The sequence below is a fragment of the Saimiri boliviensis genome, chromosome 3 (assembly GCF_048565385.1).
Source record: "Saimiri boliviensis isolate mSaiBol1 chromosome 3, mSaiBol1.pri, whole genome shotgun sequence".
NCBI classification, from domain to species: Eukaryota; Metazoa; Chordata; class Mammalia; order Primates; family Cebidae; genus Saimiri; species Saimiri boliviensis.
Window position 1 is genome coordinate 76674199 of NC_133451.1, and position 15591 is coordinate 76689789.

The window sequence follows — 15591 nt, forward strand, 5'->3', positions numbered from 1 at the left end:
TGAACTGGGTACTCAAGCCAACAGGGGAAGAGCACCGGAAGGGACCTTTCGGAACGACTTGGAACTAAAGGAAGTGGAAGAAACGAGGAATCATGGCCACTGTGGTTGCTGTTTGCGGTGGTCTAGGGAGGAAGAAGTTGACATACCTGGTAACGGCTGCTGCCAGCCTTACATATCCCGGGATTCACACGGGTAAAATCTCCATATCCTATGCTCCATTGTAGCGTTGCAGGCATGACCTTAGTCCTAATGGTTGGTGGAGTCGTCACTGTTATCAAAAAGACTCTGGTTTCTAGGCGATTAAATTTCTTCAAGATGGATGGGAATCTGTAACTGCCCATGGCTAGTTTTACTGTCGTCTAATCCACTCCTTTAAAGTATTTAAACGTATGAGGAAGTTGGAGTGGTTCTTAAAAAAGAAGCAGAGATCTCTGGATAATCTTAGCGAGGAAGGGACATTTCCACAATCGCCCAGCAGCAAATTCCAGATGTCTAAGTTTCCCAAACAGAGCGAAATTGTGACAGAGGTCTTCACATCTGTATTTGTGCAATTTTATCTTCTCTGTGCTTCTCTACAAGTTATCTCTGGGACGGGTCTGTTACTCATTTTCTTTTTGGTATGGCAGTGCCATTTTGTTGCTTCTCCTGTAAGAATTTGCATTAAGCATTTTCTCTAACCATGGAATGAAGGGAATAAATGTCAGAAAGAGAGCAGATGAATGGTTGTATGGGCGGGAAAACGTGCTTTCCCCCCAAAGTCCTGGAATGCACACCCATGTTAAGTCTTACTCTGTCCCAAATATAAATTAAAGGTACTTAACAGTCATTCTGAATGTAATGCATATAAAACCATTCTTTCATATTGTGTCCCTTAATTTATACTGTCTCCATAAAAACAAAAATCTTTAGCTATTCACCTTAGAAAAAGAAATGGTTAATTGCTGTTTCTGTTTAATCGCAGTGCTGTGGAGAAGAGGTTGTTCACAATATAAACAGGTATCCAGCAATGAGGACCTGGTAAGAATTTTTCTGTTAAGGCACTTGCAAATATGACCAAATTATAATTTTTAAATGAGAATTGATATTGGACTCTAACATCTTTTATTTTAGCCACTTGAATAGAGTTCTGCTGTAGGACAAAACAATTAGATAATAATTACTCTGAATTCAGAAATTATGATGAATTGGTGTCAGTTAAGTGAGTTTTGAAGTGAGGGAATTCCTAGTTTCCCCTACTTTGCAAGAAGCAAAGCTGCTATAATACCATATTTTTCTTCCTAGATCTTAAATTTAAGAATACGTGATTTGGGAATTTTTTTTATTTTTTATTTTTTTATTATTCTCAAATTTATCACCACTTTTTTTATGTAGCTGTCTGTAAGCAAATGATTTAGGAATTTTTAAAGGTAGTTTGGGTGAGTAGAATTTTAGATAACTGAAAAGAGACTGTACAATGCTTAGCTGTAGGTTGGCTTTCGTCCCCATTTTGAATTCACATTTTTTCCCTATTTATGTTTCATTCATCACTTTTGGAAGGCTGCCTTAAGAAATTAGGGATCAAGGCTGGTGTGGTGGCTCATGCCTGTAATCCCAGCACTTTGGGAGGCTGAGGCGGGCAGATCACAAGGTCGGGAGTTTGAGACCAGCCTGGCCAATATGGTGAAACCCCATCTCTACTAAAAATACAAAAGAATTAGCTAGATGTGGTGGTGCATGCCTGTAATCCCAGCTACTCGGGAGGCTGAGGTAGGAGAATTGCTTGAACTTGGGAGGTGAAGGTTGCAGTGAGCCAAGATCACGCCGTTGCACTCCAGCCTGGGTGTCAAAGTGAGACTCCGGCTCAAAAAAAAAAAAAAAAAAAATCAAAATTAAAGTTTTACACCAAGACATTAAATACAGTTTATTCTAACCTGTTGGTATATTTTTATGAGTTTAATGTATTAGCATGGACTTGAAAGCAAAGGTTCCTACTATATACAAAGGTAATTTGACACTAAGACTATACAAAGCACTTGCACAGAGCTGAGGAGGAATGTAGTCATGTGAGCTGAATGTAAATTGGAAATTTTGGAGGAATTGGAAAAAACAAAAGAACTTGTCTAGTTTCTCTGAGCATGTGTCTTGGTAATCAGTCCACCCACTGTACTTTAAAAAGGGACTTTATTCTTTTTAGTTCATAAATCCCACTTTGTCTCTAATCAAATTTATGGATCCTCTCCACAGAAAAAGGCACACAGTCCCATTCATTTGAAATTTTGCATACAATTACAGGGAGTCATGGGCTTCAAAAGCCATTTCTAGGTTAAGAACCTCCATCCTGGAGACAGCCATACTGACAGTAGGAGGAAGGCACTGTGACAGAAGCATTAGAGGCAACAGTGATAACAGAAAAGCCAAAAAGGTGGATACAAACTTATATAGTAGTCTGGGATGATAAAGAAACTTTTATTATAGTAAGTCTTGGGCCATTATCTGTGTATAAAAATAATGATAAAATACTTCAGATAGAGACATGGGGATGGATAAATTAGGGATTGCACTCATTTAAGAATGGCATGTTATCTAAAATTTTTTTTTGTTATCTACAATCTGGGCAAAGCATTGAAACAATCACTTTCTTATCAGACACACTTTATTTTTCTGCCATAAACCCTTATTCTACAAAGATTGTACTTTATTCCAGAATCTTCCCATGAGTTAATTTATAGGCTAAACTGAAACAAAATGAAGTACTTGTACAAAATATGTACACCATAAGAAAGGTATAACTAATCCTTTGAATGGATTTGAACGTAGAATAGTAACCTTTTAAAATTCAGAATGAACACATCCTATTCTCAGACTTTCCATTTTTTTTTTTCCTAGCCCATTCCAATGGAAAACCCTTATAAAGAACCACTTAAGAAGTGTATCTTGTGTGGAAAGCGTGTAGATTATAAGAATGTACAGGTGAGATCTGGTTTTACTTAACTATTCTTTATTTTAGGATTTTGCTTCTGATAGATCTGCTTAAAGAGAATCAAGTCAGTTTATAGCAGGCTTTTGTACAGGTAACTGTTTCCGTAACTTCAAATTTCAAATCTGGTTATAATTCTATGTATAAGTTTATTTCTGCTTTATTCAAGTAAAAGCACCTTGGCTCTCCCTCATTTACTATTATTTCCACTCTTTTCTTTTTTTTTTTTTAACTGCCCCAAACATTTTAATAGCTCACTATGGTGGTGATTCTCAATTGGTGAGGGCCAGAACTTTGGAAAAAGCTCATCTGGTGAAGCTGATCTCTTTAACTCACCATCCATATCACTGCTTCACATATTATCTCTTGTCTAACTCTCAGCAAGTTAGAAGTTCAGATTTGGAGGAAGTGAATAGCACTAGAATTCTATATATTGGCTGGACGTGGTGGCTCACACCTGTAATCCTGGCACTTTGGGAGACCAAGGCCGGTGGATCACCTGAGGTCAGGAATTTGAGACCAGCCTGGCCAACTTGGTGAAACCCTGTCTCTGTTAAAAATACAAAAATTAGCTGGGCGTGGTGGCACATGCATGTAATCCTAGCTACTTGGGAGGCTGAGGCAGAATTACTTGAACCTGGCGGAGGTTGCAGTGAGCCAAAATCATGTCATTGCACTCCAGCCTGGGCAACAAGAGTGAAACTGTCTCAAAAACAAAACAAAACAAAACAAAACAAAACCCAATTCCGTATATTGACAGTAGTGTAAGGTGATAGCTGCCTTTGAGGGAAAACCAAGAAATTACAAAAACACACATACTAGGAAGATTATGCAAAGTGCCAAGAACAATGACTAGCACCTAGAAAGTTCTAAAGAAGTATTTAAATTAATAAAACATCAATTACAGCAAATGCCTGGTATACTTGTACCTCCTGAAAATCTCACTACCCTCTGGTAATTTGTCTTAATGATTATCAGAGGGTAATGTGATAGCCTGTCCTGATAGATGAAATTTTTTAGTAGCTCGTTTCAGCAGTGTTTTAGAAAGGTCTCTGCAGAAGTCAAGAAAACAGATTTAGCATTGAATGAATATGCTGATTAATCTGCTATTTAATTATATATAGACTTTTGATACACTAGATAGAAAATATTACTTCAGAAGATAAGATGGATAGCAATATTTTTTCTCATATTTTATGAAATGTGTCTGAAATTTAGTAATGCTTTATATAACTTGAAGGCTGTTTTTTTGAAATTTACACATTTAGGAATAAATAACAAATATTTTTTTTTCCCTCCAAATAAAACGCCAAAACAGCTTTTGTCCCAGTTTGTTTCTCCATTTACTGGATGCATTTATGGAAGGCACATTACAGGTATTTTGTTTTTTATCATGGGAATTTAAATGCAGATAAGAATGATACCAGTCTACTTCTGTCATTTAAGAAAACTGTCAAATTTTCAAATTGTGCTGTAAATTACTATTAGATCAGATACTAGAGGGACTAGAGCTAGGTATTCTGAAAAAAGCCTCTTAGGCCAAAAGGATTATTATTTTGCTGTCTTATGCAGAGTTTAACTATATAGAAAACTTAGCCTTTAAAAACTGTTTTCTGGGCCGGGCGCGGTGGCTCACTAATCCCAGCACTTTGGGAGGCTGAGACGGGTGGATCACGAGGTCAAGAGATCGAGACCATCCTGGTCAACATGGTGAAACACCGTCTCTACTAAAAATACAAAAATTAGCTGGGCATGGTGGCGCACACCTGTAGTCCCAGCTTCTCGGGGGGCTGAGGCAGGAGAATTGCTTGAACCCAGGAGACGGAGGTTGCGGTGAGCCGAGGTGGCTCCATTGCATTCCAGCCTGGGTAACAAGAACGAAACTCTATCTCAAAAAAACAAAAACAAACAAACAAAAAAACTGTTTCCTGATGTTTTGGAATATCCTATACTCATTCCTAGATTGCTACTTAAACTTGGTATGAGCAGACTATGGCCCATAGGCCAAATCTGACTTGTCCCTTTTTTCTTGATCGGATTCATCATAAAAAAAAAAAAAAAAAAAAGCATACAAATGCCACTTTTTTTTTGTTTGTTTGAGATGTAGTCTCACTCTCAGGTTGGAGTGCAGAGGCACAATCTCAGCTCAGTGCAACCTCTGCCTCCTGGGTTCAAGCGATTCTCATGCCCCAGCCTCCTGAATAGCTGGGATTACAGGTGCCTGGCTAATTTTTTATTTTCAGTAGAGACAGCATTTTTCCATATTGGCCAGGCTGATGTTGAACTCCTGACCCCAGGTGATCTGCCTGCCTTGGCCTCCCAAAGCGCTGGGATTATAGGCATGAGCCACTGCACCCAACCCTACTTGTTTTTGTAGTTTTGTTTACGTAGTGCCATATGGTTGTTTTTGTGCTATAACAGTAGAGTTGAGTGATGGTGATAGAGACTGTACGGCCCACAAAATCTGCATTATTATTATTCTGGCCCTTGACGAAAACGATTTACCAATCCTTGACTTTAAAAATTGGTGTGAGGCCAGGCACTGTGGCTCACACCTGTAATCCCAGCACTCTGAGAGGTCAAGGTGGGTGGATCACCTGAGGTAAGGAGTTTAAGACCAGTCTGGCCAATATGGTGAAACCCCGTCTCTACTAAAAATACAAAAAATTAGCTGGGCCTGGTGGCACATGCCCATAATCCCAGTTACTAAGGAGGCTGAGGCAGGAAAATTGCTTGAGCCTGGGTGGTGGAGGTTGCAGTGAGCCAAGATCATGCCACTGTACTCCAGCATGGGTGACAGAGCAAGACTCTGTCTCAAAAAAAAAAAAAAAAAAAAAAAAGGTGAACTTTAAATACTGACACTTTTTATGAATAAGATTATTTTTTATTTTACAGGTCTTTGTGGGAAGAAACAGAAAGAAATCACAAAAGCAATTAAGAGAGCTCAAGTATTGGGTAAGAAAGAGCACCTCAACAACTGAATTGAGTTAGCTGAAAGTTTGCTCATTATGTTTTGTCAAGAACTTTACTTATCTCTTTACAGGGTTTATGCCAGTTACATACAAGGATCCTGCATATCTCAAGGACCCTAAAGTTTGCAATATCAGATATCGGGAATAAATTCTATCACGTTACCACCAATAAACTTACCTTACAATACATGGTTGTATGATGCCAATACTGACTCAAACCAACCTTTGGATAGAAAAGTGTTTCAGTAGTGAGGTAAGGAATGACACTGCCCCTTCATACCAGTGTCCATTAAGCACATCACTTATTTAAAATGTTAACACTCATCACATTTTACATGTTGAATAAAAGTGGTTCTGTGTGATTGTCATTTATATCTGGTCCCCAAGTAGCTCATAGAAAAACATACTGTTCAGCTGAATGGAGTTAAAACTGCTCAGAATGATATTCGAACTAGCAAATCTAAGTATGCCTGGTTAAGCGATCTTCCCTTTGTAGAAATGTTACATTGGGACAGATAGTGGTGCTGTCAAAGGAGGACAAAATATTCCTAGATAAGTCTATCCTCAAACCAGTAGTGTCTTTTACATAAAGAGATGATTTAGGCCTAACAGACATTGAATGTGATAGACATCTATGTATATAGGTATCAGTTCTGAGTTCCCTGGCCTATCCCAAACACACTGGATTACCAGGCTTATACTGAACTCAAAATTATGGATTTGCTAAATTTCATGCAGAGGACTCTAAACTAGAGGAGAGATTACTGTTTGTGTTGTGTTATAGTTGTGTAATAATTAAGGCTGCCAAATTTAGCAAGTACAAATGTAGGACAAATTTAAATTTTAGATCACATTTTGCAAATTTATTGCGTGGTATCCAGCATTTTATCTGGCAACTCTAGCCATAATGTGCTTATAAAAAATTACCACTTAAGAATTTTAATGACTTAAATTTTCATATAAATTTCTTTCCAAATTGTGAAAATAAGGCTATTCTTGCTTTTCCAATATTTTTCTTTTTTAACAGAGAGGGTCAGTACATTACCCAGGCTGGTCTCTAACTCCTGGCCTCAATCAATCTTCCTGCCTTGTCTTCCCTCAGTGTTGGGATTACAGGTGTGAACCACTGTGCCTGGTCTTACTTTTCCAATTCTAAAGAATGTGTCTGTGTAAGCCTTTCCCTCAACAACTTAGTGAAAGGTGAAAAAAGGTTTGGAAATAAAAGCATCTGATGTTTGAAAAAGTACTTTGTAAAATAAATGCACTAAGACTTAGCTGTATATTACTGCAAACAGGTGAACATAGTGAAAACAAATGAAATCTGGATTACTGCAAGTAGCTCCACCATAGTAAAAATAGAAAAGTTTGGCTTTACACATCAGCCAAATTAAAAAAAAAAAACAAAAACAAAAAAACGCTTTTAAGGTTAAAAGGATCAAAATGTAGGAGACCGTGAATATTCATCAAAACCCTTCATCTTTTCAATCTCTTCATCTGTTTCTGGGCTGCTCATTTTCGATGCTTTTTCTTGGTTATTACCGTCACTATCTGTTTTAGATGGCTTGTCTCGTGTATCTAACAGCCGTGATCTCTTGAATTGCCATCTGTCATCTAAGTCTGAGGCTTTATGCTTAATCATTTGTGGTGTACTAGCTGGACTAGCTTCAGGAATGTCTGTGTGTTCTACCATTAAGGTCAGATTGTCTGCTACATCAAGATGGTGGTGGTTGTTACAGCTACTTTTAGAAACATGTCTATTTTTTAAAGACATAACACATGAATGAAGAAATTCAGAATCTGGAAAAAAGGTCCGCAATGCTTGACAAAGAAAAATGTTCTCCTGAGGGTCTTTTTGGATGTTCTTCTCTCCTAAACAAAATAGAATAATAGTTCAACATACAACATTTCTTCTACGAAGCTTAAAATTAACTATTTGTAAGTAAAATTAAGTCAAAAGGATTTACTAACAGTTGTATCAAATTCTCTAAAGTGATAATAACATACATAATTTTAAATTCTAATTTATACACCACAGTATTCTAAGATAAAATTAAAGTTGTGTTATTTCATGTCAGCAATATAGCTACTATAGTATTATGTTCTTTAAAAGCAAAGAAAGGGCCGAGTGCAGTCGCTCATGCCTATAATCCCGGCACTTTGGGAGGCTGAGGTGGGTGGATTACTTTAAGTTAGGAGTTCAATACCAGCCTGGCTAACATGGTGAAACCCTGTCTCTATTGAAAATACAAAAAATGGGTGGGCATGGTGGTGGGCACCCGTAATCCCAGCTTTTTGGGAGGCTGAGGCAGGAAAATTGCTCAAACCCAGGAGGCAGAGGTTGCAGTGAGCTGAGATCATACCACTGCACTCCAACCTGGGTGACAGAGGGAGGCTCCATCTCAAAAAAAAATAATAATAATAATAAAAAGCACAGAAAGGAGAGATGTGTTAATTTTTTTTTTTTTTTTAATAAGTCTGGCTCTGTCGCCCAGGTTAGAGTGCAGTGGCACAATCTTGGCTCACTGCAACCTCCGCCTCCCGGGTTCAAGGGATTCTGCCACCTCAGCTTTCTGAGTAACTGGAATTACAGACTCGGGCCACCATGCCTGGCTAATTTTTGCATTTTTAGTAGAGATGGGGTTTCACCAGGTTGGCCAGGCTAGTCTTTAACTCCTCACCTTAAGTGATCCACTGACCTTGGCCTCTGGGATTATAGCCACTGAGCCAGGCTGAGATGTGTTAATTTTTTACTTACGTGCTGCCTGAATCTGTGCTCGTCTCCTTTTTTCAATTTCTTGTTTTAATCTATTTACATCCTTTACTAGTTTATCTACTGCTTGTTCACTGTCTTCCACTTTTTTGCATATACTCTGCAAAATAAAATAATTTAAGAGCATAAATAAGATTTCAAGCTCTGAACTAATACGATCTAGATTCACAAATAATATAAAATCATTGGCGGTATATAATGCCAAAAACTTTGCTTTTATATAAATTTTATTTTCTGGAGGACCTCAGTAACAAGCACTCGTAGGTTATAAACAAGCCTTATAGGTTATAAAATGCTTTTTCAGATGTAGTAACTTCTCATTTATACAGTTTTTATCATGCCAGTTACTTCGCTGAAAATACACAGAAATGAACTGAAATATTAACTCATGGGCCAGGCATGATGTCTCACACCTGTAATCTTAGCACTTTGGGAGGCTGAGGTAGGCAGATTGCCTTAGCTCAGGAGTTCAAGACCAGCCTGGGCAACATGGTAAAACCCCATCTCTACTAAAAATATAAAAAATTATTCAGGTGTGGTGATGCATGACTGTAGTCCCAGACACTCAGGAGGCTGAGACGTGAACTGCCTGAGCCCAGCAGGCGGAGGTTGCAGTGAGCCGAAACTGCGCCACTGCACTCTAGCCTGGGTGATACAGTGAGACCTCATCTCAAAAATAAAGGAAAAAATTTAACTTACTTTGGAACAAAAAATACAGATACATACATTTAACACTAAGAAACAGTAAGTAAAAACAAAGTGACTGTATCTTACTATTATGAAGGGATACTATTGAAGATTTTTTTCCTGTAAGAGAAACTGCTTTTGAAAAGCAGACCAGTTCTGCCTGTCTTTAGTTTTAAAAGTATGAATACTGGCCCAAGTGTGGTGGCTCATGCCTGTAATCCTAGCACTTTGGGAAGTTGAGATGGGTGCATCACCTGAGCTCAGGAGTTTGAGACTAGCCTGGGCAACGTGGCGAAACCCCGTCGCTGTTAAAATACAAAAAATTAGCCGGGTATGGAGGTGTGTGCCTGTAGTCCCAGCTGCTCGGGAGGCTGAGGCAGGAGCCCAGGAGGCGAAGGTTGCAGTGAGCTGAGATCATGCCATTGCACTCCAGCCTGCAAGACTCTGTCTCAAAAAATTTAAAAAAGTATCAAGACCAATAATCTTTGACCCCATAATTCCATTTGGGAATGTATCTTAGTAACAACAAAAATCTATATAAGATGATGTTTCTTAGTATAACATGAAACAACTGGGAAAGGGGAGAATATTAAATAAAAAACACAAAACTTATTTCCAATTGTAGGGTAATAGTTGTTTTGCCTGTTTTAGTAGAGACTTTTTAGGATGTCTGCCAAGCCTACTTTTTATGAACATTTTTGCCCTGACATAACAGTTTGCCAGTAACCTCTGTACCCACCTTTCACCCTAGCTGACCCAAGTAGAAACAATTAGATTCTTGCCTGGCAATTTGAAGGTATTACATAGCCAACTGGAAAATCCTATGTTCTAAAAGAGATCTAAATGCAGGAACTGTGGGCTGGCTGTTCTCTGCCCTGCAAGTGGATGAAGAAACAAAAAGGTCTGGAAGGATAGCAATGTGCAGAAACAGAAAGTTCTATTGGCATTCTAGCTCCTGGTTCCAATTCCTTACTAAAGTTCAGCTGCTTTCTGTCTACAGTTCCTATGATATACCTCTACATTCTCTATTTTAACCCAAGTTGGTTTTTTTTTTTTTTATTTTGAGACTGACTCTCGCTCTGTTTCTACCATCTAAAATTCCTGTATCATTCATATGGACAAATAGTATAATATGAATCAAAATGTTTCAACTGCTTTTCTGTTAGTGTGCTCTACTGATGAGTATGGTATGGTAGCCATGGAAATATACTCCTTAGATCTCCAACTGGGGGAAGCATAGCTGACTTAGCCCCAGCTTTGGATGTACCACTGTGTTTGCTCTTAAGCCACTCTGGGCTGTTCCTAGCCAATGACTGAGCACAGTGCAGGTATTAGTGCATGTCCATGCCTACAGAACAATTTTGGGGCAACTTTGCTCAAGGACTCCCCATCAGCCTAGTAGAACTTTCTTAAAATGGCAGTGCAGTCTGAGACTCTTCCTAACCAGTGTCCTCTGATCCCCCTCTCCTTTCTCAGGGGTCAGACTTGCAGTGTTTTCTAAAGGCTCTTCCTGCCTCTTTTTGCTTCCTCTTTATCCTTCTCAGGCCCAATAAATCTTCTGCACTTATAATCCCCATCTTGACATCTAGTTCTCAAAGGACCTGAACTGATTCATGAAATAGAACCTAACACTGTTGTGTTGTTCCCAAGTATACTTCCCTCTATTGTGTAAGAAGGATTACATATCCCTGCCTATTACTATGTGATGTGTTCAGTCCAATGAAATGTGAGTGGAAGTGACATGGCTTTTTTAAGCAAAGTTTTAAGAGCTGTTTTGAATTTCCACTAGCTTTCTTACTCTTTGCCTTATGCCATGAGAACATATCCCAAATAAGGGCTGCTCCTTTAGCCTGGATCTTGGATGAAGATGACATTCAGAAAAGGAATAGAGCTACAGCCAAGATACAATATTAGCAAGACCAAACCATGGTTGTTGTAAGCCAGAGATTGCAATCTTTGTTACACAGCTAAAGAAATATATCTCAGTCAGTGAAGCTAAAGAAATAACATCTCGGCCGGGCACGGTGGCTCAAGCCTGTAATCCCAGCACTTTGGGAGGCTGAGGCGGGTGGATCAAGAGGTCAAGAGATCAAGACCATCCTTGTCAACATGGTGAAACCCCATCTCTACTAAAAATACAAAAAAATTAGCTGGGCATGGTGGCACATGCCTGTAATCCCAGCTACTCAGGAGGCTGAGGCAGGAGAATTGCCTGAATCCAGGAGGCGGAGGTTGCAGTAAGCCGAGATCGCGCCATTGCACTCCAGCCTGGGTAACAAGAGCGAAACTCCGTCTCAAAAAAAAAAAAAAAAGAAATAACATCTTGTTGAACAAGGGACAGCATCTATGATGGGGTCACAAGATTATAATGGAGCACATACAGAAAGCTGATATATAGCACTTGATATTGGCATTACAGATCAAATAGGGTAAATGACTGATATTCAGTAATGACTTGGGGACATGTGAAACTATAAGTAAAAATACATACACTATATAGGTTTATGTAAGTATATGACATTTGTACAATGATGAAATTGCCTAATAACATTTCTCAGAAGGTATACCCCTCATTAAGTAACTCAGAACTGTATTAATCTAATCAAGATGTCAGGTTATCCCTAAAAAATGTAAGTCATTAATTTGATATGAACTCTATCTAGAAGTGGCTGAAGTGTTTGATATGTTAACTTACCTTTAATTCCTCTTGTAATGAAGCATACATTTCATTTATCTTATGTACCTCCTTCAAGGATCCATCTTCTTCAAAAAATTTAGAGCTGTAAAAAAATTACCACTTCCTCAGGCAAATACACAAAACTCATTTTAATGATAAGGTGAAAAACTTATTCGTAGTCAAGGAGCAAATGGAAGATTCTTTTTAGTGGTTTTGTAGGAACCATAATTTTGTCATCTCTGTGTATACAGAAAAACCAACCACAAAACCTACTTCATTGATCTTCACATTAGCAAATTTTTTAGCCTCCTAAGTACTATTGCCAGGTATCCCAAAAAGGTGAAGATGGAGGAAGATTGCATAAAAATAGATAAAAATTGAAGGAAGAGGCCAGGTGTGGTGGCTCACGTCTGTAATCCTAGCACTTTGGGAGGCCAAGGTTGGGTGGGGGGTGGGGGTGAATCACCTGAGGTCAGGAGTTCAAGACCAGCCTGGCCAACATGGTGAAACCCCATCTTAAAAAAAAAAAAAACAAAAACAAAAACTGAAGAAAGAAAAAAAAGTCTCTTTATTGGCAATGGGAACCAGAGTCAATTTTTAAAAATATTTTACTGAATTTAAGTTACTGTTAATTGAAAGAGGCATCATTATTTTATGATCCATGAAAGAAAAAAGTAATTCTAAGAAGGCATGATTTGTAAGACATCCGAATTTCAGAGATAAATATGAAAAATGTGCATCTGAGGATCAATGAAATATGGTATTCAGCTTTTATACTGCTAGCACTGTGGGGACACAAAAGTAAGTAAAACCTAAGTCCTTATTCTTTCTTCCCCACTCTTTTTTTTTTTTGACAACAATCAAGACTTTCCATCCAGTAACAAGGTCCTTATTCTCATAAAGTTTACACTCTAATAGGTATCTTGTAGGACCAATGTTGCTGTTTTTGACATTACTTCCTTAATGGCCACAAAAAAAGTTGTATCTAAGCAGCCTATAGTGTGACTGAGTCTTGGCTAAAGTCTGATTTTTACAAATATCTGATTTCACACCTTTAATCTGAACCACTGCCTTAGAAAATTATAATTTTTAGTCTATACACTTATTCTAATATAGAACAGATACGTTAAACTTTACAGGACATGCAACAAGTTCCTCCCACTACTTTTTTTTTTTTCTTAATTTCTTTGTAGAGATGGGATTTTGCTCTGTTGCCCAGGCTGGTCTCCAACTCCTAAGCTCAAGTGATCCTTCTGCCTCAGCGGCAGGTGTGGGCCACCAGGCCTAGACTAACCACAACCTTTTTTGTATCTTGTAAGTAGACAAGTATTAACAGGAATAGGGGAAGGTAAAAACATCTTAGTTTACTTGAGTAATGAATTAGTTTTCCCTTTCATTTTTATTCTGCTGTTGTTTAAGAAATAAGAAAATTAATTTCAAAGATGAATATAAGTTTTGTGAGAAAGCAGTTGAATCTTACCTGTGTGTTTGTACTGCTCGGCTAAAACCGGTGGACATACAGGAACCTGATACAGTTTTATAACCTAGTTGTTCAGACATGCCCAGATTGGCAACCACTAAAGGTATCCTGTGAAAAAGGCTGACAAAATAAAACTTTAGAGTATAAATTTAGAATGCAGAGAAAGATTAGTGTCTAACTGCTAGAATAGACTACTTGTCCCTTGCAAAATTAAAAAAACACACTCCCCAACCCATTCTTTACTATTTATCCAAAATATAATTTACTGACTTGAGACAACTGGTTTTTATTTGTTTGTTTTTTGAGACAGGGTCTCACTCTGTTGCCCAGGCTGCAGTGCAGTAGTGTGATCACAGCTCAATGCAGCTTCAACTTCCTGGGCTCAAGCATTCCTCTTGCCTCAGCCTCCTAGGAGGCTGGGACTACAGGTGCCCATCACCATACTCGGTTAATTTTTAAGTTTTTTATAGCAATGAGGTCTCTTTATGTTGCCCAGTGATCCTCTTACCTTGGCCTCCCAAAGTGTTGGGATTACAGGCATGGATCACCACACTGGGCCCAGATGGCATGTAAAGCTGTGAAATGTGCTTAGTACAATGGTGTGGAAAAACAGCTTAATGGCTCCTTTGATTAGTACATGTATAAATAAGGCAGTATTAATGTTGAGATTTACCCTATCTTCCATGAACAATAAAATTATTCTTAGTTGGTACTCTTTTAACTTAATTCTCACATTCCATGAAAATATAGTTTCCTATATACAACCTGTGGGGGGTTCCTGGTTAGACTCATTTCAGTGTACCATCAAGAACTACTTTGTTTCTTTGCTCAGTTACAGAAAAGCTGCTCAAGTATCTAGGCTTAAATTCTAAATTATATCCTTTATCAATATAAAACAATTTTTTTCCACATTAAATAGTAAATAAGAGCAAATCCCCTTCAGTGCTAGAATACAAGTCATCATTCCACACTGGGCTCCTAATTTCCTTATCTGACTTTTATTTTCCTACCTATAATTAACAGATGGCAAGATCTACTTCTGAGGGTTATTGTGACAATCTGATGTGACAATATATGAAAACACTTTCTAAGTGGCAAAAAATACGAAATAGTAGGTATATTTTTCTAATAGTTTAACAGCCAGTGACTGGCCAATATTTACCCTTTTTGAGGTTTATATAAGGCATGTTCCAGTCGATGAGTAGAGCAGCTTTCTGTTATTATACTTGGTGTTAATAGCAGAAAAACAAGGTCTTGGTTAGAAAAATGCTCCTGCAAGTTTTTGTGAAGCAGCCTCTCTCTAAAAGCCATGATCTGATCTGAATGACGACGGAATTTGTACCAACCTACCACATTCTGAAATATAGAAAAAAAAGGATATACATCTTAATAGTTACAATTATATGTCTTACTATTATAATTAAACAACCTTAAAATGGCTTAATATTTAGATTTGGGGCATATATAAACAAAGAATACACTTTTATCATATGCTTTACTTTTGTAAAATAAACACAAATTACTTTTCATTCATTTAAAAGGCTATAATTTTGATCAATATAGATTAAAAGGAAGAATTAAATTCTTGACTTCCTTTAGTTTCTTTTACAGCATTTGCTATCTTGCAGTCTTAATCTTTAGTCAAAATTTAAATGAAAGAAGTATCAATGCCATTGACTCACTTAAAAGGCAATCACTCCCTGAAAACAAATTGATTGCCTGTATTGATATTTGGTTTGTTAAATAAGTTAAGCTGAACCCTACAGCTTTTACCTAAAATTTATATGGGAATGATATCACCTACCCGACAAAGTAGGTTTTAAGATTAAGATCCTTGAAAGGGTTTTGTAAACTACAACATACTAAGCAAATGTGTTAATATTACTAAACCTTTAAGTCAGAAAATAATTCTCCTTTACTTAAGACAAAGAGAAAAGCAACCGCTTTGCTTACAGATCTGTGAGTTTCAGCGACTACATTTTATATTTGCACATTGAAATTGAGGAAATTAAAGTTGGTTTTTAAAAACAAGGCATTTTTACAGGTATA

At 37.7% G+C, this 15591-nt stretch overlaps 2 protein-coding genes across 3 annotated transcripts in view; one reads left to right on the forward strand and one right to left on the reverse strand.

Moving 5' to 3' along the window:
• MRPS18C (mitochondrial ribosomal protein S18C) lies at positions 1–6290 on the forward strand. The gene is made up of 6 exons (XM_003923972.4): positions 1–192; positions 962–1017; positions 2866–2949; positions 4275–4332; positions 5852–5911; positions 6000–6290. Exons 1-6 carry the CDS (start codon positions 93–95, stop codon positions 6074–6076), a joined length of 435 nt encoding a protein of 144 aa, XP_003924021.1. The 5' UTR covers positions 1–92; the 3' UTR covers positions 6077–6290.
• Positions 5819–15591, reverse strand: part of ABRAXAS1 (abraxas 1, BRCA1 A complex subunit) — a 26192-nt gene continuing 16419 nt past the window's right edge. For both annotated transcript variants that reach the window (XM_003923971.4, XM_074396382.1), the window contains 5 exons: positions 14705–14898; positions 13543–13662; positions 12081–12165; positions 8684–8798; positions 5819–7797 (listed from right to left, as the gene is read on the reverse strand). In XM_003923971.4, coding sequence (XP_003924020.1) covers positions 7364–7797; positions 8684–8798; positions 12081–12165; positions 13543–13662; positions 14705–14898 — 948 coding nt within the window. In that variant the 3' untranslated portion in view covers positions 5819–7363. The remainder of the gene's footprint in view (positions 7798–8683; positions 8799–12080; positions 12166–13542; positions 13663–14704; positions 14899–15591) is intronic.